Source organism: Neolamprologus brichardi, chromosome 3 (assembly GCF_056152115.1).
Source record: "Neolamprologus brichardi isolate AB-2024 chromosome 3, ASM5615211v1, whole genome shotgun sequence".
In the NCBI taxonomy this organism is placed as follows: Eukaryota; Metazoa; Chordata; class Actinopteri; order Cichliformes; family Cichlidae; genus Neolamprologus; species Neolamprologus brichardi.
Window position 1 is genome coordinate 21,442,838 of NC_142106.1, and position 25,410 is coordinate 21,468,247.

The following is a 25,410-nucleotide window of genomic DNA, read 5'->3' on the forward strand; positions in this document are numbered from 1 at the left end:
GTCTGCTGGACCAGACCAGATGAGTCCTGTGTCCTCAAGGCCTGTCCCACCCAGCTTTGTGGAGTCTTTTATAAATTGTTCATGTTGAGTTTGCCATCTTCAGAAGTTTTATGATGACTCTGCAGTGGTTGGATGTATCAGTGTGTCATGGTCCGACAACTGAAGTTTAACAACTTTTCTGCATCAGGATTAAAGTCAGAATGAAAATCCTCTATTTTCTCTTCTTCTGCTCCTTGTCAGGTGTGGACTGATGATCTTAATGTTGCTTTTTAACTTAAATTTTAACTAAAAACACACTCAACTTTATAAAACACCTTATGAAATACATATATTTACTAGAGCTGGATATCTTTAGACTGGTCTTGGTCTCGAGATCACTTTTACGTGGACTTAGTCTTGTCTTGGTCTCGCTGTCTCAGCTCGACATAGTGGTCGGGAGATTTGGAGTCAACAGTATCCTGACACACAACATAACGTTCGATAATGTGTCATCTGCAAAAGCATCAGCTCTAAGAGCCGTGCTTAGAGAGTGCTTTGTAGTGAATCAGGAGAGTAGACTCCCACTGAGCGAGAGCCGGCTCCTCACTTAGTTTCCTTTCGCTGCTCAGCTCTCACACAGTGGCTCAGCTGTGCTCCAATCCCTCCATATTGTGGCCAATCACATGCGAGGATATAGGATAATATCATTGTGTGAAAAACAGAGAGAGTGAGATACGCGACAGTCAAGTGGAGCGTGCGTCTGTCCTCTCAGTAAGTGAGTGAGACAGTAGACAGCAGTGAGGAGGGCTGTGTGAAAGCAAGAACACATAAATATACCTGAAACCCGTAAACGAAGCAGCATCTGGCTGCAGTTTAAAGACTTTTTTGTCTCATCTCAACTTTGTCTTGGTCTTGGTTCAGTCTTGACTACAAGTCTAATATTTACATACACTAAATAATGTTGTGATTATCCATCTTGTTTTAAATGTATTATTATTATTTTTCATCTGACAGGTCCAGCTGGGCTCGTCAAGGCAAAACATAATATTTGGTCTGCAGCTGAAGGATTTAATGGCACGTTTAACTGCAACTTATCTTTGTCTGGAAGCACAAAGTTCTTCTGTGAGGAAAAATGTGAGCGAGCAGAAGATATCCTCATTAAAACACATGGAAGCACAGCTCAGAGTGGCAGATACAGCATGAAGTATAAAGATGGATCTCCAAGAAGAGGAATTGTGTTTTTAAGCTTCTCACAAATGATCAAGTCTGACTCAGGAATGTACAGGTGTGGTTTGGGAAGATCTTCTGCTCCAGATTCAGACTTTGACTTTGAGGTCAGAGTTTCAAATGGTGAGTTTTTAGTAAAGGTGAGTGAAATTAAAAATGTGGAGACCCCCCCCCCCCAGGTCTAATTTAGTAATGTGGACCACTTTTAGATCAACCTGTTTAATCAATAAATACAAGCACGATTTACCTGTTATTCCACTTAAGTGTCCATGTTATATGGCATGTGACAACTGTACTAAGATAACGTTTTAGCACCTCAGTGTAAAGCCTACAATAATATTCAATGATTTATTGATTCAAATTTAGGCTCTGCTAAAACTGAGTTTTACACCACCTCCAACTATCAAAGTCTAAAGCAAAATCTTGCTTTTGTTCAGATTTTCTTTTCTCTATAACTGATTTTGAGCATCAGTATCATGGTTTATATCATGATTTAAATAGATAAAATCTACTAATTTAATTCGTATGATGGAGAGTAACAGAAGAAATGTTTGACCTAAAACGTTGATGATCTTCCAAGAGTGTCATCATGCTAAAAAGAAGTTAGTCACCTTTTTTATATACAGGCTCATCTTCTAGCTGTGAGTCCTGAGAAATGCCTCAAAAAAAGAGACAAATGAAACAAAAAAAAACAAAAAAACATTTGCAGTCACACCGGTGAACTTCAAGTGTCTATAACTCTGCTCTTCAAGTTCATAGTATGAAGGTAACGTTTTGCATGACTTCATTAAATATGCAACAAAAAGTTTTGATTCTCAGAGGATCAGGTAAGAATGTGTTTTTCAGACTTTTCTGATTTATTATGAAATGATAACTGTGCTCATTTGATCCATGAAATATATAATATAACAGTGTAAAAAATGACCCGACATACACCCGTATGTTGTATGCTTGTGGGGTGTTTATTGAAGTGCCACACATGTGGCTGTACGTTTTGGCAAATAGTTCACCAACTTTTCATTAAGTCATAAGCACACAAACTCTCTCTCTCAGGTCTCCGCCTTCAACATATATATAGGGAGAAACCTCAATGGTTAAATGACCACCACCTGTCCCTCCAGCCTCCTTGGCACTGCCCCCTTGAGCTCACTGCCCCACTCCTCCCCTGCAGCTGAGCCAGGGACCACACCTCCCCCACAAACTGGTTCAGTTCAGACTAATGAATGTTCTTCTATTTCACAGATCTGGATAAAAACGTTGGTTTTTATCGCACACAAACTGAGGGAGAAAAGATGACATTGGTATGTTCCAACAACACATATGGACACAGGAAGTTCTTTTGTAAGAATGACTGTAAGAATGAAGGGGAGATCCTCATTGACACAACTAATAACAAATCTGAGAGTGGCAGATACAGCATTGAACACAGACCAGGATCTGTGTACGGACTGTATGCAACCATCACACAGTCGTCCAAGTCAGACACCGGAAAGTACATCTGTGGTTATGGAAACCCTCTGTCTCCAGATTCATATGAGAATGAATATGTTCTTGTCATTGATGGTAAGTTTCTTTTCAAAATAGTAAAACAACTTTTAACTTTTGGTGATTTTGAGGTGAGATTGTTGTTACTGCCAGAGATCAGCTGATGGTTGAGACATCATTATACCTTTCTAATATCAAATACAGGACAAATAATGTCCATGTTTTTTTTTGAAGTCTGGATGTCCAATCTCAGAGTATTAATTTCCTGTTGTGCTGATAAATTTATTCCTCTGTTCATTCACAAATATAAACCATATTTCTTATGAAGCTTTAAAAACATACAGATATTTAAATACAGTAAGTTTCACAGTCATAATGTGCAGTGATAATTTTTAATCAGAGCACATATTATATACAAAACATCATTTTTATATTATTAAAAGTTTTTTAACTATTTGAAATCTAAGGTTATGTGTGTTTAAGAAGTGTGAACCATTTTTTTAAAGTTGTGATGGTGGAGCTAAAATTGAGGGGAAAACATCATCATCATCATCATCATCATCATCATCATCATTATCATCATCATCTTTCACTAAAGCTGAGTGTTTCTACTCATGCAGGTGAAAACATATGTAGTGCACTTTTTTTTTTTACCCAGTCTAATGTGTAAAAGAGTATCAGCTTATCCATCAGCTGAAAAAGTAATAATGATGTAAAGAACAGGAAAGCAGGCAGCTGAGTGATTACAGATCTTCCCTATTGAACTTACTCATAAGCTTCATGTTAATGCTGCATTTAGTGCTTCATACATGTTTGTATTTACCTGTATGATAATATGATTAGTTTTACTGCATTTGTCTGTATCGTTATTGATTTAGTATTTATATTTTTGTGTTTGTTGTTCACAGATTCAAACCCTCCTGCTTCCACTGAGCAGACAGCAACAACACAGAGTGAAAGTGTCACTGCAGGAGTCTCTACACATTGTCCTGACTCCTCCTGGCTTCTGGTTGTGCGTGCGTCCTTGGATGGTGTTTTGCTGATGGCTGTTTTGCTCATGCTCTTCTACATTAGTAAGACAAGGAGGAACTTTGGACTGAACACCAGAGAAAATGACACAAACATGGAGGTGAGTTTGTGTCACTTGTTTTCTGTCTGTTGTTGCAGGTTTGAGTGAGTGTTGTTGATTCATGCTGTCAGTGGGACTTTCTCAGTGAAATGTAGTGAAAAGAGGTGATGTTACCTGTTATTACGGTTTCTTCAATAATATCCTTGTAGTGTTAGTCCAATAATCACACAACTGGTATTTTAACGCCAACTTTAATGGTCGCCTTCTTTCGTTCAACCACACAAAAAAAACTGACCCTCCAAAACTTCTACTCCCCCTTCCCACCTGCGCATAGCCATGCCCCCCTTCACTGGACACTTGCGCAGTGGGACAGATATATCTTAACAGCAGTTACATACAACATACAACATATTTTTTTGGTCCTTTGAGGTTATTCCACAGCATCATAATTTCAGGATGTCATATCTAAAAGTGTGAAAGCCCCTTTAGTTCTGTTTCCTGACACTGTAGTACATGTATGCTGCTCTGAAGCAAACCTGTTTAACTTCTTATGATATTTATAATGTTACTTTTTTTGGTTTGTTTGTTTCGCTGGAATAAACTTTGTGCTTCTGTTTTTTTTTAAAGTTCAATTTGCATTAAACTGTGATGTTGCATGAGGTTATTGTCTTTTTTTTTCATTTTCAGTTATCTGTAACACATGAGAACTGGGATCCAACCATCAAACACATAGAGTCCAAAAGCAACAGGACAAAACCCACTCTTTATTATGAAAGACCAAAATCTAACAAGTAAAAATGAATTTTGAGATTTGAGATTTCACAAATCGATTGCTATTTCCCAACTGTAACTGAAAAATGTTGTAAACATTTGGTTTTATTTCATTCATTGTTGTCTACTGTACGATTTATACATCTATGTGCTTACTTGTGCCATGTATTTGAAATTACCGGTGTTTATTACAAGATACAACAAAATTAAACAGGTGTTGACGATGCAAAATGGTGTGATGGTTCCTTAAATAAATTAGACAAATACAGAGTGTTCTACAATAATGAGTCTGTGCTGTTCAGGAAGAAAAGAAACAATAAAACAAACAGTAGAAATACAATCGATACTTGCACCAGAAGCCTGATTAAGGGATGTCTAAATGCTTTGTTGAATAACACTAACATCTTCCAGTGTGGTCAGAGTCAAAGACCAGTCATCTGTGATAAATATCTGCTAGCAGATAATTATCTAACTTTGCTTCTGGAGATTTGTTGTTTGTTTGTGTTGTTTGCTGTTTGTTTTGCATTCCAGTAATCTGATCAAGCACCTCGACTGGAGAATTACAGAATAGACCCTGTGTATGAGAAAATGCTAACTTCCTGGTTTGAGACCGGATGTGAGGTTGTACATTTCCGGTTGCTTTACTTTGCAGTCAATCGCTACTGCGAAGATATACTCCAAAATCATGTCCAAAACTCGAAAACGGAAAGATTGCGTTAAGTTACAAAGAGGAGAAGTCTCTCACCACTGTTGTGTCATAAAAATCTAATGATCAACTTTGACGTTTAAAGAGTTTAGATCGATCAGTTGTTTACATCACTCAGCACAAGCAGAACTGCATTACTGCAGCAGAAGACACATCGTCCACATTCAGAAGCACATCTCTGTATAGTGACTGGTCTTATGATTTAAACAAGCAAATGTTCAGCATTCAAACTACAGGTGAAGAATAGTCAAACCAGATGTTTCCCCCGTTTTGTTGATATCAGCTAGTCAAGTACACACCTACACAGCATGTTAACAAACCGTGAAAAAAAGCCACACAAAAATGTATTTTTTTTTATGTCACATTGTGTCCTGCGTCCTGATCGCTGCAGACGATCTCCTCTGTGACGTCTCTCCTGTACAGTACAGAATCGCTGCATCGATCACTAGCAGTGTGACTCTGCAGTGCAGTACTGTATGTCCACGATGTCCACGAAACGTTTTGCACCGTCAAACAATAAAATTGGCTACTTGATTTCACCTATCACTGGTTATTTTTAGAACATAACACCTGCGATAAACGAGGGACAGCTGAGAAATATAACATTTGAATCCCTTTTCTCTTTTGCTCTGAGGCGCGGGGGAAAAAATATCAACAAGTCGATGAACATCATTTACAGATATATTGGGTAAATGCCGAAGACATCTATAGAAATGTAAATCGCCGCTTGATTCATTCATTTGATTAACTTGTTTTGGACGTAAACAAGGCGCGAATAGGACACCGGAAACAAAGCTCCCCACAGGAGTTTCCACACTGGAAGTAGCATATGCTAACGTGCACATAGTCAATTTCCCATGTTGGGTTTTACATGTGAAACACTTTGCACTGAAATTGATGGAAAATACAACAAGGTTTCTTCAACCTGACAAAATGTTAGACAAAATAGTTTCTAATGAATGTATCTGGGGACTTTGAGTAAAAATGAGCCTGTTGTTCTTATGAATCCTGTGTCTCAAATGTTTAGTCAGTTTCATTTTCATGTTTGTTTTCCTTTTGTCCCTGTCAAGTTTATGCATCTTAGTCTCTGCCTCAGTGTCTGTTTCCTATTTTATTTTTGTCTTATTTTTGCCCTTTGTGCATTTAAACCCTTAGTTAGGAGTAAATGTGGATTTCCTGTGGCAAACATGAATGTCAGTTTCTCGGTTTATGAAGGTCACCTTTAACTATGACAGTGCTGAGATACGGACCTCCTGTGAAGTTGTCACTATACTAGTGATGAGCAAAGCGAGACTTCGTGAAACATTTGAAGTATTTGTGCTTGTATTGATGATTCCAAACAATCTGAAACCATCTCCACAGTGGCACCTGCTGGACAATTTGGCTATTGTCACGTCCTGATCATATTCTGTGAAATGGTGACACAGACAAGTTCTGCACAACTTCAAACAAAACCACTTATTATATCAGACTATCAATATCTTCGATCAATACATGTTTTGGAGAAATCCTCCAAAACAATTTGGGTAATTAGTGGTACGGTAGAGTACTAAGGTCACATTAATGAAAGGAAGGAGATTTACCTCAAAATAGTATTTTGAGAGAAGTCGAAATGTGGAGATTACAGTTGTTGTTTCAAGCCAGACAAATGCCACAGCAGCTATACCCTCACAGAGAAACAAATCAATCAGCTGGCTTAACGTGTCTTGTGATACAACATGCATCCTCTTCATTGCACAAGGGTGTAAACATCGATATCCTTGCTTCTGTTCATTGCCAGACATTTTGGCGATCGTGGCTCAAGAGTTGGGAGTTTGCCTTGTAATCGGAAGGTTGCCGGTTCGAGCCCCGACTTGCACAGTCTTGGTCGTTGTGTCCTTGGGCGAGACACTTCACCCATTGCCTACTGGTGGTGGTCAGAGGGCCCGGTGGTGCCAGTGTCCGGCAGCCTCGCCTCTGTCAGTGCGCCCCAGGGTGGCTGTGGCTACAATGTTAGCTTGCCATCACCAGTGTGTGAATGGGTGGATGACTGGTTGTGTAAAGCGCTTTGGGGTCCTTAAGGGCTAGTAAAGCGCTATACAAATACAGGCCATTTACCATTTAATTTTATACAAATCCAGCCAACAAATTTGTGTGTTTGTTCCCTTCTGATCTGATGCAGCTTTCTGCACCACCACAGTGGCCTTATAACTCTCAACACACTGTTTATGTGCTAAAAGAGAAATAATTTTAATAAATACCAATTCTGAAGTAGAATTTCACTAACTCATCTACACAAGTCATTTAGTAGACTGTATATAAGCCATAAGAGTTTTGTCTACAAACAACTGTTAACTCCACATTTCCACTTCAAAAAAATATATAAATCAGTAATATATGTTTTTATTTATGTGGCCTCTAATAATTTCCGTTTTATATATTAATCACAGTGAAAGTGTGTGTGTGCCCTCCCATGCTCAGAAGTCTGGGCGCTTAAGTTAATTTGCCAAGTTTGAATTAGCAACTAATGAAGAACAAACTTGGAGTACTTGATGTTGAGAAACAGCTCTTGTCTTTTGTGGCTCACTTTGTTGCTGCTGCAGCAGTGGCTGTGACATGAACTCTGCCTCATGTGTTCAGAGAGCTGCACACTTCACCAAACTTGAAGGAGCTATGTATGTGTGCTTTGCTTTCATATGTGTTTCCACCTCTGGCCACCAGGTGGTGCTCTTTTGTGTTTTCTTTTCAGCTGAGTTGTGTTTTAGGTCCCGTTAGTGAGGAGACAAACAGATATTTCAAATTTAAACCATTTAAACTGGCTCAAATAAAAGACCTCTTTAGTAACTTGGCTCCAAACAGACACTGACAGCAGAGAAGAAAACTGTTCACAGCTTTAAAAACAAACAGTACTGGAATCCACCTGCTGGAGGCGCTGTGAGCTCACTGGACCCAATCAAACAGATTAAAATACTCCTGTGTACTTTCCTCTTTCTTCAATCCTCAGCATTTGAGATTATTATTTTTATCCTACTCTCATTTTCAAAGATGCATTTTGCATTTATTTACAGATTTTAATTATTTCTGTTAAATGAATCCAAACAGTCACTTTTAAAAACACTCTAAGAAATAAAATGTTGTATTTACTCCACCCAGTTATGTCAACCGGTTCCACACAACTGGGTTAGTGAAATATAAAATGTATGTTACTTTTAATTTGAACAAGAAATTTTAAGTACATCTGATAAATCTACTCAACCAAAACAAGCTCTACTGAAACTATAGGATCAAATCATTTTAACAGAATTGCAACTTACTCTATATAAGTTTGTAAATTAAATAAATCAAGTTTGTTAATTAACCTAACTTTAATAACACTTGGTGTGTATGCTACACACATATATACATGGGAGAAGCAAACATACACTGACAGAATATGCAAGAAGTCAAGAAGAAAAAATCCAACTCTTTTCATCTTGATTCTTTTGTCTTCACTTTTCCGTTTCTGTTACATTTCATCAGTCTGTTTTAACACAGAATAAAAACCAAATCTCAGATTGTAAAACTGTTTCTGTTCAGTCAAGAAACACAGACTGGAGGTCATCTATAAGTCAGACTGTTTTTATTGATTATGAACTGAAGAGAGATGTCTCCACAGCGTCCAGTTAGCCATAAGCTGCTTTTCTTGTATCAGCAGTACTAGAAGCTACATTTGGATCAACACAGACTAATAAATGGATCCAGAACCATCCAGATCAGTTGTTGTGAAAACTGGTCACACAGTGGTGATATTGCATTTCTCCAGGAACTAATTGTAGTGAAATGTTACTTAATTTGCATAACAAAAGAGAAACACAAATGTATAGTTATGCAATGTAAAAAATTAAAGACGCCTAAACACAAAATATTTAGAGCCTGCAGCTCTCCTCATCACAAAGTCTAACCAACAACATCTAAAATGTCTAAATTATATGTAAATTATATGAATTAAAAGATTTCATGTATCAGTCTAAACATGATTAAAATGTGTATAATGCAAAGAATTTAGTAATAGATGATAGTAATGCAACAGATTTAAAAATACAGTTCCTCTTTCCTCAGCACTAAAAGTCCTGTGGGTATTTAAACTGTAGTATATAAGTAAAAACTGATATCTGCTCTTAAAAAAAGGCACCAAAGTCAATAAGATGATAAAAAAAAAAAAAATTCAGGAGAATCAGTTTAATCCAACATCTCTGGACTGAAAAACAAACTAATATATGTACGAGACACCTGATATACTAAGTGAGGAAAAGTATGAAATACCAATGTGAGAATATTTCTCTGCACAGTAAGTTAATTATTCTGAGTCAGTACAGAGGTGGATACTAGAGTCAGGCTTCACCCTAAACCCAGCATATACAGGTTCAGTGAAGATGGTGTTGAAGGTGTGCAGGTGGATCAGTTTATCAGAGGAGACACTGTAGAAGGACACAGTTCCTGTAGAGCAGTCCACATACACTGCTACTTTGTGAGAGAGAGCTGAGGGGAGAAGAGGGATGGCTCTTGCTATGTAATTGTGATCTACATAGTAACCCCTGTCATCACTGCAGTAGAGACTCCAGGATTGATGAGTCCTTCCAAACCTACTTTCATCACCATCTCCTTTCCGTCTGATTCCTCCATAAGCTACAGCAACATGAACCTCTCCTCTCCACTCGACCTCCCAGTAACAGCGACCACTCAGACTGTTGGTACACAGCAGCTGAGGCCAGTGATCAAACCTAAGATCATGATCAGGATACAGCTGATCTTCTTCCACATGTGTCACCTCCTTGTTGTCATCAGACAGTTTGAGGTTTCTGTGTGCTGTGTTTGGATCCAGCGTCAGATCACAGAAATCTAAAAGGAACCGTGACAAAAAATGCAGAACAGTACAAGATAGTGTGAATGCAGCTCATAAATCAAAAATACTTACATTTCCTTAGACCTGGTCTCATCCACTGGACTCCTTGAGGTTCCACACTGAAATGAGCACATTATCTTTTAGTATCCATACAAGGCCTTTATGTTCTCTGATTCATCTTTTCTAGAGAAATAACCTTGTGTTTTATTTTATCTCTTAATAAAGTCAAACAGATAATACGGTTCTAAGGTTTGATGTATCAAAGCACAATTAAAAAAAAAAATCATCTGGTCCGTACCAGGTTCTTAAATTACCTAAATACAACCTGACAGTGAAGTGTATTAGACATGTAAAAAAGATCAAAATCATGTATAAAAATCTGTGTGCACACAGTGCACAGGAATTGAATGACTTAAGAGGAATTGCTTTAAGAAGAATTCTAACTTTTCACATGACTGTATCAGCTCTGCATAAAATAACAAATATTTACTTCACTTTTATTTGGCACCAGGAAAGTCAAAATCCTGTTTCAAATCTTACAGTAGTTCTGCATTTATTGGCATAAAGGCACACAGTAAGCTCCAGACTGAGAATAAGTCTGGGGAACCCAATCTGACCCAAAACATTGGCAAGGGGTGACAATGAATCTGGTACGGAGGGGGACAATGAAACAAAAGTGTTACAGTTATCTTCTCAACCAGGTGAACTAAAACTAAAACTTCTGTATGATGGCGCCCAGTGGCGGTCCTAGCCTGTTTGGCGCCCTGGGTTAACACTCCCTCTGGCGCCACCTTAGTTCACAGATTCACTTTGTCTAAGGTGTATTTCTGGGATTTCAAACAACCCAGGATTCAAATTATGAATACATAATGGGCTTGGATTTACAACATTATGAATGAAATGTGCTCTATTTGGAAGCAGCAGGGGCCCCTCCCCTTTTGACGGGTTGTGTGTGAGACTTTAAATCATCAAACTGTAAATTTAAAATTTAAAATTGTTATTGATCCCTTTACCCCGAGTCCTAAAGTGTATATTTATTTTCTTACTCTTCTTATATTTATTGTTTGTTTATTTGCACTGCTGTAACTGGAGCCTCGTCGTCTCGTCTCTCTATATCCTGGACTGTATGTAGCGGAGATGACAATAAAGTTTACTTTGACTTCAGCAGCAAGCAGGCGCACCGAGGGCTCTCGCGCTCATTATTCGTGTATAGAATTTCGAAAAAACATTGGTGCAAATTATAAGTCTGTATCATAATGTCGGGTGTTTTCGTGTTTGTTGGTTTGTTTTAATTTTGTTTTATTTTGCGAGTTGGTTATTAGATGCTGCTCCAGCCGGTCAGAAAATCCCCCGCCACCCCGCCCTCTCCTCCCTGCGCCGCAAGCAGCAGGCGCAACTCGCAAACGAAGGGCGCCCTTACTCCCAGCAAATGGGCGAACGAAAGCCGATCGGTGCCTGTGACATTCCCAATATGCGCTGGTTGACGTCGGGGCAGCATGAGTACGAGCATTTTTTATTTTTTTTGCTGATGCCCGCGATGCCATGATGCCGCCCCGGGCAACCGCCCGTGTCGCCCGTATCTAAAACCGCTACTGATGGCGCCTTTGTTTGGCTCTGCCGCTGCCGGGTGCAGTTTGTCGCGCTCTACTACTGTTGCGTTATTTTTTTCTGCTCTACTGTTCTCACTCAGTTTTAATGATGTATTTGCTGCCCTGGTGTATGATCGCCTGGCTTTGCTATCCATCCGATCCTCTATGATGCCACACGATGTCTCGTCGTCCTCTGGCATTTTCCACCCTCCTCCATTAGCTGGATCCTCGTCAGGCGATTTCGGTGGTCCCTCTGGACCACGGAGAAGGAGAGGGAGAAGAGGAGGTTTTCAGGTAAAGCTCAGGCTTTACTGGCGGCGTGGTTTGGCTTGTAAGCGACGTCGAGCGTGCGTTGTCTCCTGTGTTTAGAAAAGCTCCATGGAGGGGGACTTGTTTTCCATGGCCTTGTTTGGATACGCTGGGCCCGGCTCTTTGAGACCATGCCACCTTAGGAGGGTTTATTCAGACTCTTCTGCAGGCTGGCTTTTTCTTCCCTCGGTGAGTGGATTCTACGAGTGTGACGGCTCGAACCCTGTGTATTTACGTCCCTTAACTCGAGCCTCTGCAAATAATGACGCTTCTAGCTCACTGAATGTGGCGCTTTTTAATGCTCGATCTCTCTCTAATAAGTCATCCTTGTTGAATGATTTTATATTATCTAAAAAACAGGATTTTTAATTCCTGACTGAGACCTGGCAGCGGGATGTAGACTACTCGTCACTTATTGAACTCTGCCCGGATGGCTATACTTTTATTACCCAGCCTCAGCTGTCTGGTCGGGGTGGTGGGCTTGCCGTGGCTTTCCAGGACAGTTTCTCCTGCCGTTCCGTGAAAATTGGGCATTTTTGTTCGTTTCAGCTGCAACTGCTTAAAATTGGTAACAAGGATCCTTTCTACTGTGCTGTGGTGTATCGTCCACCTGGATATAACAGGTTATTTTTATCGGAGCTCAGTGACTTCTTATCCGCTACTATGAAGCTGTCTAGAGTGCTTATAGTTGGGGACTTTAACATACACATTAATGATGACTCCGACCCATTCGCCAGAGACTTTATGGACATTATGGATTCTTTTCATTTTGCTCAGCATGTGTCCGGTCCTACACACAGCAAAGCTCACACACTGGACCTTGTTTTTACTTTGGGTTTAAATATTGATTTTATTTGCTCTGAGGACATTTTTATTTCTGATCACTATGTTATTGTTTTTAATTTGTCTTTTAATGAGCCTTTGTCCCCTGTCAGACGCATGGTTAGCTCTCGTATCTTAAACTCCTCCACAGCGGAGGAATTTGTGGATGCTTTTAACTTATAGCTATCTCCTCAAAATGGTGTTGATTTCTCAACCAGTCTTTTTAATAATTATTTTAGATGAAATTTGTTCAGTTAAGACGAGGAGTGTTTCTGCCTCCAAATCTCCTCCTTGGCTAAATGACAGTATTCGTTGTCTAAAACGTGATTGTTGTAAAGCGGAGCGCAGGTGGAGGAAAACTCATCTAAATGTTCACCTCCTCTATCTTAAGGACCTTTTAGCTTATTTTAATAATGCGATCAGAGATGTGAAGGCTGCCCATTTCTCACACTTGGTTACAAAGAGCAGAGGCAATCCTAAGGTGCTATTCAACACCATTAGTGACATTGTTACTCCTGCTCTGCCTGTGGCCCCTATTTTTTCTAATGAGGACTGTGAAAAAATTCTTTCTTTTCTGCTTGCAAAAATTCATAACGTGAGAATAAATTTTTCACATTCAGCACCTGTTATTTTGATCTCTAACCCATCTCGGCCCATTATCTTGGATACTTTCTCTCCGGTTTCACTACCTGAGCTGGTAAAACTTGTGAATTCAGTGAAAGCATCCTCCTGTTCATTTGACATTGTACCTGCATCATTATTCAAAAATGTCTCCCAGTCTATTGGCCCATGTGTGCTCACTTTAATCAACTCTTCACTGGCATCTGGTATAGTTCCGGTTTATTTTAAAAACACTGCTATTGTCCCACTTTTAAAAAAACCTCAGCTTGACCCCTCTCTTTGGAGCAGCTACAGACCTATCTCTAACTTACCATTAATTGCTAAGCTTCTAGTAAAGGTTGTGGCTAAGCAACTTATGGCAGTTCTAGATAAACATGGCATTTACGATAAGTTTCAGTCCGGTTTTCGTCGATTTCACTCCACAGAAACAGATCTTCTGAGGGTCTCTAGTGATATCTTGATGAATAATGATGCAGGAAAATGCTTTGTTCTACTTATGTTGGACCTCACATCAGTTTCGACACAGTTCACCACCACATCCTCCTCGAAAGGCTTAAACATTGGGTTGGGGTATCTGGAACTGCCTTGGAGTGGTTCTCCTCATATCTCCATCACCGATCCTTTTCTGTGGCAGTCTCCGATTTTAGGTCATCCTCTACCTCCCTTACTTATGGTGTCCCTCAAGGTTCGGTTTTGGGGCCTTTATTGTTTTTAATTTATCTTCTCCCCCTCCAGCATATAATGGGCTCTTTTGAGGACATTTCTTATCACTGTTATGCTGATGATTTTCAGTTGTACATTTCTTTTAAGCCCCAGGATTTATCTAAGCTTCAGCGTCTGAACGATTGCTTAGATTTTATCAAATGTTGGATGGCTGCAAATTTTCTCCAACTCAATGAGGGGAAAACCGAAGTCCTCATATGCGCCCCTGATAGGTTTCTATTGCAGATAGTGAAAGCCCTTGGTCCTCTCTCACTCTATGTTAAATCCTCTATCAGGAATTTAGGTGTCACCTTTGACTCGAGTCTCACATTGGATGGGCATGTGAAATCTCTGGTTCGGTCTTGTTTTTATCATTTAAGAAATGTGGCTAAGCTAAGCCCGATTTTATCTCGCTCTGAACTTGAGATTGCTATACATGCTTTTATTTCGTCATGCTTGGATTATTGTAATTAGCTGTTTATGTGTCTAAGCAAAGGTTCTCTGGATTGTCTGCAGGTTGTGCAAAACGCTGCAGACTTTTGACAAAATCCTCCAAGTACTCACATGTGACACCGTTTTTATCTCAGTTACACTGGCTTCCTGTTAAATTTAGAGTAAATTTTAAGATCCTGGTCTTGACCTACAGAGCTGTGCACGGACTGGCACCAGCCTACATCTTTGATCTGCTACAGCCCTATGTCCCTAGCAGGTCTTTGAGGTCATCTGATCAGGGCTTACTTGCTATAAAAAAATACTAAGAGGAGGACTAAGGGTGATAGAGCTTTTGCCACTGTGGCCCCGAGAAGGTGAAACTCTCTCCCCCAAGCATTAAGAACTGTGGACTCAGTAGCTGTTTTTAAAAAATAACTCAAAACTCACCTTTTTAAAACTGCTTTTGGTTAATTTTATGCCTGTTTTATTTTCTCTTTTTAAATCTTTTTATGACTTGTAATCTTATGTGCAGCACTTTGTGATTCTGTCTTGAAAGGTGCTATATAAATAAAAATTAATTTAATTTATTTATTTATCCTGCTCTGTGTGCCATGCACAGTTAAAAGCCCACAGATGGGCTTTTGGCTGCGATTGGTTCTGAGTCATTCATCTTTTCTGAAATCTTTTTCTGTCTTGATTTAAAGGCCACAGCTGATGTAAGAAAGTGTGTTTTCATAGATCAAGAGAAAGCAAACTTTCCCGCCAGTTGTAATGGGAGCCACAATTCCACTTGTAGTGTAAAGACGTGGTGGGTCTTACTACATCTGTTTTATTTCGTAGCACATGTAGCTCCGAGACATACTTTTAACCTGATGTTACTAGAAGTTTTACAGTTGATGATTTCAACATAACCTCGTTCTTACTCATTATATTGCTAAATGTAAATAGACTGGTTTATATTGACTTTTGGGCAACTATAGAATATGTTTGTTTATTGTCCGCAAATATATTGTTTAATTCAATTCAATTTTCAATTCAATTTTATTTATATAGCGCCAAATCACAACAAATGTCGCCTCAAGGCATCCCATCTTAATCTTTTAAGATATAAAGAGTTTATAACGGTAATAATAAGCAGGTGATTCGCAGTGCTAATATTACTGCACAGAGATATTGTTGAAGCTGGACAGCAGCAGGATTTAGTTACAGATTTATTGGTAATAAGGAGACTGATATAAGATCATTATTTTGTAGATCTATACTTGTGGAAAAAACAATACGACCAAGTGGGTTTAACATGTGAACCTGATTGAATATGATGTTTTTTGTCACAAGAGGAATGACTGAAGGAAAGAGGAACGTGTGTATAAATGAACAGAAAACAATGGTATAAAATTCTGTGTATTAGAGAGACAAGGAAGAGCCTGCAAAACTTATGTCTCCAGTCTCTACTTTTCTGTATAAAATAGACCCCATAGAAGGCCTATAACACTATGGTCATGTGATGTTGGTGTTGTGTGCTACACTTTAAAGCAGTGTAGTAAAACAACTGAACTTCATAAGATCGACACAGTTTCAAACATCAGTATCAAGGGTCCCATCCCAAGCTATTTGTTACATTCTCCCTCAGGCTGTGTATTCCTTTAACCCACAACTTTAATTTGTATTTTGTTAAGCTCAGCAATAAAGCTTCCTTTTAATCACCTTGTTTCCCATGTCCTGCATTTTGGGTCTAACTAATCTTGCCACACAGCCAACCTTTACACACAATGAGAGAGGCAACGCTCGTGGGCAATGATGATGAATCCTGATGGGGTGTGATTGGGGTAAATACCTCAATCTTTTATTGAAATGCACAATCTCAATTGTCAACCTTAATGAGGTTGCAAGGTCATGCAGTCATAAGGTTGTGGGTGCCTATTTCATTTGATTTTAAACACTTTTTGAGGCCTAATTCATCATGATCCCAGCCTTGTTTATTTGTTTTTGGTCAATTATTCTCTCAAATCTTGGCAGTCTGGAAACAAAGAAAATAATCGATCTGCTACAGAGCAAAAACGAATTTGAAAAAAGTCAGTTTTGCCTCTCTCTTGAATTAAAGGTTAAGGTAAACTTAGAGTTAAGGTTATCACTTACTTTACTTTTTTGTCCATAATTTGATAGATATATTGTAGATAGGCAGGAAAGTGGTGAGAGAAAGAGGAAAAGACATGCAGCAAAAGGCTGCTTAAACCCAGGCCTACTGCTCTCTGGCCATACGGCATATGGTCGCCTGTTCACCCACTGAGCTAAAGCATATCAACAAGATGACCACTTATTGTGAATGATATCACAGTATGCAACTGCTTGGCAAAGACTGTGACAGCTGGGTTATGCTTGAGCACCCCCTTTGACCAGCAAGACAAGAAAATGTTAAAGATGATTGATTTTGTGATTTTGACTCACAGGTGAGCTTTTAACTGTGATTGGTTCTGAGTCATTCACCCACACAGTTGCCCATTTGACTGGAATTACAGACTATATTACAGGCCATCAGGTCAGTGGTTACAATAAACCCTTAAATGACTTCAAGTAAATATCTGCTCCTCCTTACAAAATGTTGGAGAAAAAAATATATTTTCAGCTTTATTTCCTGTTTTCCTACCAGAGTATTTCCAGTTTCACATGTGGATCCTGCTGTTGAGCAGACAAAAGCTTCATTCCTGAGTCTCCTGGATGATTATAGCTCAAGTCCAGCTCTTTCAAATAGGAGGGATTGGAGCGCAGAGCTGTGGCCAGAGAGGTGAAGCCTATTCCTGTGATCTGACAGCCTGACAGCCTTCAAACACATTCAACATGTCATATCATTGTAATGAACTGCTCTGAATTTGATGATGTACATGCAGTTGAACTAACAGATTCTGATTTCAGTTAAAGTTGTTAAAAAGACAAACAAACTGGCTTTTCTTCACTCAGTTTTAAAAAAAGAACAAAACACATTGACTTTGTGTCTTTTTTCCTATGATGGACAATCATAAATAAAGTCATATTTTATCTGATTTATGAAGTGTGTTTCATTTCTACTCTACTGTTCTCTTTCAGAGCTTACACCAGAACAGAAAAAAACATATTAACATCTATAAAATAATGACAGTTGTCGTGAAATATCCAAATCTCCTGTATCAAAGAGTCAGCTAACCTGAGAGTTTCCAGCATACAGTGTGGACTCCCAAGTCCAACACAAAGCAACTTCACTGAGTCCTGAAGGTTGTTGTTACGCATGTCCAGCTCTCTCAGTCTGGAGGACTGAGAACTTAGAATTGAGGAAAGAGCTTCACAGCTTCTCTCTGTGAGGTTACAGCCGCCCAACCTAGAAACATATCAGTATATCAGTGAACTTTGCAACCTTTTCAAATAAACACTTTAACCCTCTCAGGCTCAAATTAAGTTTTTGTTGCTAATGCACAAAAGAATACCTGCAGTGGTACTTCTGAGTAAAAAAAAACTTTTATACATATAAAATATGTATGTGGGGTAATCAGGTTGTTAGCTTTTAACTGTTGCAAATCTGCAACGCCTGCCTTGAGAGGGTTAAAGCAATCTCTTGCCAGGATTAAACTGGATACTTACTGGGCTTTCTTGCAGGCTTTGACCACTGGCAGCAGCTGCAGAAGAGCGTCTTCTGAAGCTGAATATTTTCTCAAGTCAAACTCATCCACACCTGTTTCTGATGACAGTAGGATGAAGACCAGAGCTGACCACTGAGCAGGAGAGAGATTAACTTTAGACAGGTGTCCTGAACTCAGTTGATGCTGGACCTCCTTCACTATAGAGTCATCATTCAATTCATTCAGACAATGGAACAGATTGATGCTTTTCTCTGGAGAGAGAGTGCCATTCATTTTTTCTTTAATGTACTTGACTGCTTCCTGATTTATCTGTGAGCTGATTCCTGTTTGTGTGAGCAGGCCTTGTAGGAGATCCTGATTGGATTGCATCGAAAGACCAAGGAGGAAGCGAAGAAACAAGTCCAGATGTCCATTTGGACTTTTTAAGGCCTTGTCCACAGCACTCTGGTAGAAATATCTTACTGAAGACTCTCCAGTCTGCACTGAGGCTGTTTCTTCTTCTTTCAGCAGGTTGATACCAGAGTTGGTGAATGTCAGATGGACATGAAGAGCTGCCAGAAACTCCTGAACACTCAGATGGACAAAACAGTAAACCTTCTCTTGGTACAGTCCTCTCTCTTCTTTAAAGACCTGTGTGAACACTCCTGAGTACTCTGAGGCTTCTCTGACATTAATGCCACACTCTGTCAGGTCTGATTCATAGAAGATCAGGTTTCCCTTCTGCAGCTGCTGAAAAGCCAGTTTCCCCAGTGCTTCAATCATCTTCCTGCTTTCTGGACTCCAGAGAGGATCTGTCTCAGCTCGTCCATCATACTTAATGTTCTTCACTTTGGTCTGAACCACCAGGAAGTGAATGTACATCTCAGTCAGCGTCTTGGGCAGCTTTCCTCCATCCTGTTTGGTTTTTAACATGCTCTCTAGAACTGTAGCAGTAATCCTGCAGAAGATTGGGATGTGACACATGATGTGGAGGCTTCGTGATGTCTTGATGTGAGAGATTATGGTGTTGGCCTTGTCCTTGTCTTTGAGTCTCTTCCTGAAGTACTCTTCCTTCTGTGGGTCAGTGAACCCTCTGACCTCTGTAACCATGTCTATATACTCAGCAGGGATCTGATTGGTTGCTGCAGGTCGTGTGGTTATCCAGATGTGAGCAGAAGGAAGCAACTTTCCTCTGATGAGGTTTGTCAGCAGCACATCCACTGATGTGGACTCTGTAACATCATTGAGGATCTCAGTGATGTGGAAGTTCAGAGGAAGTCGACACTCATCCAGACCATCAAAGATGAACACAACTTTGAACTTTTTAAAGTTACAGATTCCTGCTTCTTTGATTTCAGTGAAGAAGTGATGAATAAGTCCCACTAAGCTGAACTTTTTATCCTTCAGTAAATTCAGCTCTCTGAATGGGAATGGAAAAATGAACTGGATGTCCTGGTTGGTCTTGTCTTCAGCCCAGTCCAAAGTGAACTTTTCTGTCAGGAATGTTTTCCCGATGCCAGCCACTCCTTTGGTCAGAACTGTTCTGATTGGTTTGTCTCTTCCAGTCGAAGCTTTAAAGATGTCTTCACACCTGATTGTTGTTTCTGGTCTGTTTGGTTTCCAGGAAAACATTTCAATCTGTCTGACCTCATGTTCAGTGTTGACCTCTCCAGTTCCTCCCTCTGTGATGCAGAGCTCTGTGTAGATCTCATTTAGAGTGATTCTGGTTCCTGGTTTAGCAATCCCCTCAAAGACACACTGGAACTTTTTCTTCAGGTTACATTTAAATGTATACTCACAAAGTGGATCAGGACTTTCTACAGGAAAGCACCAGAAACATGAGTGTTATGATTATAGAAAATGTGACAATTTCACTCCTGTAAAGACTGAATTTATGAAGAGAAATCCTCTCACTGCTCTGCAGACAGTCAGCCAGGTCCTCCTGATTCATTATTCTCAGGAAGTTAACTGCGAGTTTCAGAAATGCCTCTCTGCTGCTCCTTCTCTGCTTCTCTTCCTCACTGTCCAACACCTCCTCTTCATCCCTCTGACACTCTGAATAATCTGGATTCAGATTATTCTGCAGCTTCTTTAGCTCATTTTTCACAAACATGATAATGTTTTCCTCCAGCATCTGGAAAATAAATGACACAATCTGAATTCACGAAAATCAGATCTTCATAGTAAAAATAATTTTTCACAGATTTTTTTTGTGTGTGTTTTCAATTTAACAAAGGAAACAATAAAATAATAACATAAATTAAATAATTCTAAGTACTCGGCTATTTCCCCATCTTACATCTTATGTGCCCTGTAGTTTCCTGCAAATTCCACGTAAGTACAGGGTACTTGCACATTATTTTCAGGTAGTGTTATAAAGTTATGCTGAAGCTTTGCTTTGAAAAGTGCTTTATAAATACAAATAAAGTAATAAATTATTTCCCCGTTGAATTATTTCTGGAATTTTGCAATTATTTTATGATGAATATTGGACTGTGCAACATAAAAACAATTAAAAACAGAGGTTGGTGTACATGTACAAACCTTAAATACTGAGTCCAGATCAGTTTGATGCTGCAGACTCTCCTGATCAGCTCTGTGGAGACATCATGAAGAAATTAGAACCATTTTGCACATAAATACAAGCCACAGATTTCTTCTTCTACTGTTAGATGATCATCCTGATTAAAACAAGCACAAATGTGCTGTAACAAACCTATTATGTTAATTTATAGACTTATTTATTTATTCATTTATTAGACTCCACTAGTCCAAAACTAACAGGTCAGTGATGGTTCTGTACCAGTGTTCTTGTAATGACCATATTATGGATATTTCCTGCACATTGCATCATCACATTAAAAAAAGTCAGATTCGTGTTGTTGTGTTGAAGTGTTTCATTTTAAATTTGACCGTTTTTAAAAATACAAACAGCAAGGAAGAGCATCTTACAGCAGCAGCTGAATTTTTTTTCTGAGGAAAAAAACTTAAAATACACATTAAAAAAATTGTATGATGACACTTTGAATCAGCCTACACTCGGCTACATCTGTGGTGTTCAGTGTCCCGATGCTGAACTACAAAATGATCATCTTACTACATTATAATCCATTTTGTCTTGTTATTTCATGCAGGTCATATAAAAAAGAACCATTGGTGAAAAATGTAATGTCAATAATAAGGTTAAACGAAAAAAGATTTGCTGTGGTCCATGATTGTCATGGTGATGGGATGGTGTGTCATTATGAATTATGAGAATTATTTAATATTTAGAGAAATCCAGCAGCTCATATCGTGGCATCCAGCACCACATATACAGCTGCAGATCATTTCACCTTCCTACGCAAAGCTGGAAACCACATCAGACTGAAACTCTTATTTACTAAATAAAAGAGTCAAACTAACTGCTGACACATTCCTGCTGATTACCACATAAATTATAATCAGTGTGATGCCCAGTGCAGGGAATGCAGGGCTGTTATGATAGATTTTTGTTGTTGTTGGTTTTTTTTTTAATAAGCAGCCTGTCAGTCTTACTCATGAGGCTCTTTAATCACAGGACTGATGCCAGGTGTACCACACAGCTATAAAGTAAATGTGAATGTCTTACTCCTCAGCAGCAGCAGATTTAGTTCCTTTAAAGTGGAAGATGAAACCCTTTGACTGATCACTCTTCAAAGACACACAGCTGGGTCCAGGTTCAGGTTCAGGGGCATCTGGTGCCTCAGTGATCCTGGTGAACAGAGGAAAAGACCATCAGGCAGAGAAATTACATTTTTAGCCTTCAGACACAAAAAGTACCAGATAAACTTGGAGCTAGTCACAGTGATAATATTACAGTAAGGCTAAAAGGTTTGATGCTCTTCACAATGTTCTCTTTAGTCTGTTTGTTTATTTTTTCTTTTTGTGAACAAAGCTAAAAATAAATATGGCTGTTATGATAGATTTATTTTTCTTTTAAATTAGCAGCCTCACTTATGGAGCTTTTTAATCTCAGGACTGAGGCCAGGTGTACCACAGAGCTGTAAGGTAAATGTGAAACGTCTTACTCCTCAGCAGCAGCAGCAGCAGACTTTGTTCCTTTAAAGTTAAAGATGAAATATCTTGACTGATCACTCTTCAAAGACACACAGCTGGGTCCAGGTTCAGGTTCAGGGGCATCTGGTGCCTCAGTGATCCTGGTGAACAGAGAAAAAGATAGGTACCAGATAAACTTGGAGCTAGTCGCAGTGATAATATTACAGTAAGGCTAAAAGGTTTGATGCTCTTCACAATGTTGTCTTTAGTCTGTTTGTTTATCCAGCTGTCTTTTCTTCTTTTTGTGAACAAAGCTAAAAAAAATAAATAATAAATGACTAAACCAAACCTTCTCACTGTTTACTCATGGAGTTAAGATACGTTTAATATTTTGTTAACTCTTACCTCTCATCAGGAGTCAGTTTCCTGCTTTTAAAGTCAGGACGGTCTTTCTCTGGAGAGCTTCTCTTCCTCATTATTACAGAGCTGAGTCTGGTCTCAGGCTCAGGAGAGTCTGGTCTGAGGAGTGAGGAAAAGAATAAGGCAGGGTTATATATCTACACTTTTTTAATCTCCAGGTGGAACAAAAACTTTGCAGGGTTAAATTAACAATTAACAAAACAGAGAGCAGGTTTGTTGTAGAGAGTTACTGCATGTTGTATGAAATCATTTCTGTTTTTGTTCTTTTAGCAGTGAAGATAATGTGAGGTTTTGAGTGTGATACCTTTCCATGTTGGTAAAAACCTGCAGTCACCTGATGGAAGAGAAAAGTGAGAATAAAACACAGATTATAATTTGGCTTTATTTCTGTTTGTTGAGATATTTGATAGCTACAAGGTGGTGACCTGTTTATACATAATTATATTTTATATTATATTACTTTATAATTAAGGTTTCATTGTTTGTCAAAAAAATCTGAAAAAATCTATTTGACCATCAAAGAGTCAACAAACAATCATTGTGATGATTACACTTTTCAAACAAAAGATTAAATGGAACAAAAATACAAAAAAACATATAATATAAATCAGATCAAAGATTAATTTATTCATCATCTTCCTGAACACCGTCTGTCTGCAGCTCTTTGCTGTCTGCACTGGGATAAGTTTTGATTATGTTCTTTCTCTATTAAGGTCTTGTCATACTTCCCTTCATCACTTTATGCTTCAGGAGTTTGAGTCAATATTTAAGTAAAAGTATTTTCCTGGCACATAACACACATTCTAGAAAGCATCCTCTACTTCAGCTATTTTTCACTTGTATAACTTCCCCGCCAGACTGTGTGTAACCACTGCAGGATTTAAAGACACATCTTAAAATAATGTATTAAAAAGAATTTTATAAACAACAAAAAATGAAAGAAACAAAGAAAAGAAACAAAATGAAAATAATTCAAAGCTCACCAAGTGTCCACAATCATTGTGTTTTATTCTGTAGCTCACTTCCTTGTTTATTTCTTAGATGTTAATGATTTGAATACAGATGCTCACTGTACCCGGATGACACGCCCACACTGTCCGACTAGTTAAACAAGTTTATAATGTCACTGCTTTGTTTTGATGTTTTGCTGAATTTCCTGCCCCTGGCTACTGAATTTCATCTATCAAGTGAAAGTTTTAAACAGCAAAACATAAATTATGCACTTACTGAAGAGTGTTTAACTTTTTTAATTGAATATTAATTTTCTTAAGAACTGTAGGACTCTGTGTCCCGACAAAGTTTTGAATTACACATTTCACTACCCAGAATCAGTGACGCATCAGAATCAGTGAGCTGTCGGCTTTCAGCCCTGACGGCGTGTCCATTTACGGCCGTTGCGTGAGAAAACCAAGAAAGAGAAAGCTGATTCTGATGCGTCGGGTCCGCGCTCTGTGTTTACGTCTTTGTGTGGAATCCGTTTACCTGCTCTCACCTGCTATCACTTTATTCAGGCTACTCACCTCTCTCTATCCACCTGCACTTTCAAACGTACACGCGAAGGACTACAGGAATATCTGGACCACGGCCAATCAGAGAGGTCCTGCTCCTGACTGTCTCAGATTGGTTTAGACCACAATATGGGCATAATGTGTATTTTTTGTTGATCACACGGATACTTTCAGAGTTGCGGAGACCTGCGAGGATTTTTTTTTTTTGTGGCACCATTGAAAAATTTAGTTGCATTTGCGACCCAATTGGTTGCAGTCTAGAGCCCTGCTACCAGAAATGACCCAACCAACCCGAAACAAATATGATAAACTACATAGAGAGCTCATCAACCAGAGGCATTAACAGTTATGTCAGCCATGATGAGCTTAAATAACAAATGTCTGAAAATAAAACAGAACAAAAAACAGAACAAAACAAATTAATGGTTCATGTCTCACCTTTAGTCCTTCCAACAGAGTCTGTTCTGCCTGCAGTGGGAAACCTTCAGTCTCCTCGGTCCAGAAAAGAGGTTCTCAAACATTTTGTGGTCACGAGCCCCTTTCAGAGGACAACATTATCCCATATAATCAACCTCAGCTTCACACAATGATGTGTACTAACAGAAATATTTAACATTGTTCACAAGAAAGCTGGCTGACTAATAATTCATTAGTAGCAGGAAAGAAAATAAATAAAAGGTAAAATACATACGTTTGCTGTGTGTCCTTCTTTCACTCTGTACCTGTTTCATCAGTCCTTACAGGACACGGAACCAAGTGTATTTTCATATGCAAACACAGCCGTCACGCCCGGCTGCCTGAGGTCAGGTTACATCAGCCAGTTTGTTCCTCTGTTTGTGTTCACTACAGCTTCAGTTCAGTTTTCAGTAACTTCCAAGAAAGGCGCTGTTGTTATTTTGGGGTGGTTTCATGAGTAATGTTTGAAGACAACAGTAAAACAGGAATGATGTACAGGAGGAAAAAAATGTGTGTAATCTATTTGTGTGTTGTTCTTGTAACACACAAATTTACCCTTTCTGTGTACAAGAGGTTGCTGGGAAGATTAAGCCAGCCTCCTGATGACATTAAAAAAAATCTGAGATGTGCTCCTGTGATGTAAACTACAGACCAATTCAGATCCCAAACAAACTTCAACTCCATTTGTGAGTACAAGAAAACAATTATTAGAATATAATGTGCTTAAATTTGCTTGGATGAGAGGGTCGAGTTGTAGATCAGAGGAATAGGGAAGGATTTGTGAATGTGTGTGTGTTTTAGTTTGGTTTAGCTATAGGCCTGAGAGTGTGTGTAATTGTGTATAGGGAT

General features: G+C 38.9%; 2 protein-coding genes across 2 annotated transcripts; one reads left to right on the forward strand and one right to left on the reverse strand.

The window, feature by feature from the left end:
- Positions 1-200: 200 nt before the first annotated feature.
- Positions 201-4,555, forward strand: LOC148103863 (polymeric immunoglobulin receptor-like). Its single transcript, XM_087834489.1, has 5 exons — positions 201-240; positions 994-1,329; positions 2,449-2,769; positions 3,600-3,820; positions 4,448-4,555. Exons 1-5 carry the CDS (start codon positions 201-203, stop codon positions 4,553-4,555), a joined length of 1,026 nt encoding a protein of 341 aa, XP_087690615.1.
- A 4,995-nt stretch (positions 4,556-9,550) lies between these two features.
- LOC102792066 (protein NLRC3-like) lies at positions 9,551-24,647 on the reverse strand. The gene is made up of 11 exons (XM_087833942.1): positions 24,544-24,647; positions 22,902-22,931; positions 22,583-22,696; positions 22,210-22,338; positions 20,705-20,756; positions 20,075-20,294; positions 18,183-19,977; positions 17,752-17,922; positions 17,218-17,391; positions 10,171-10,217; positions 9,551-10,094 (listed from the first exon to the last, which is right to left on the reverse strand). The coding sequence occupies exons 2-11, from the start codon at positions 22,907-22,909 to the stop codon at positions 9,553-9,555; spliced, it is 3,252 nt and encodes a 1,083-aa protein (XP_087690068.1). The 5' UTR covers positions 22,910-22,931; positions 24,544-24,647; the 3' UTR covers positions 9,551-9,552.
- Positions 24,648-25,410: the final 763 nt, after the last annotated feature.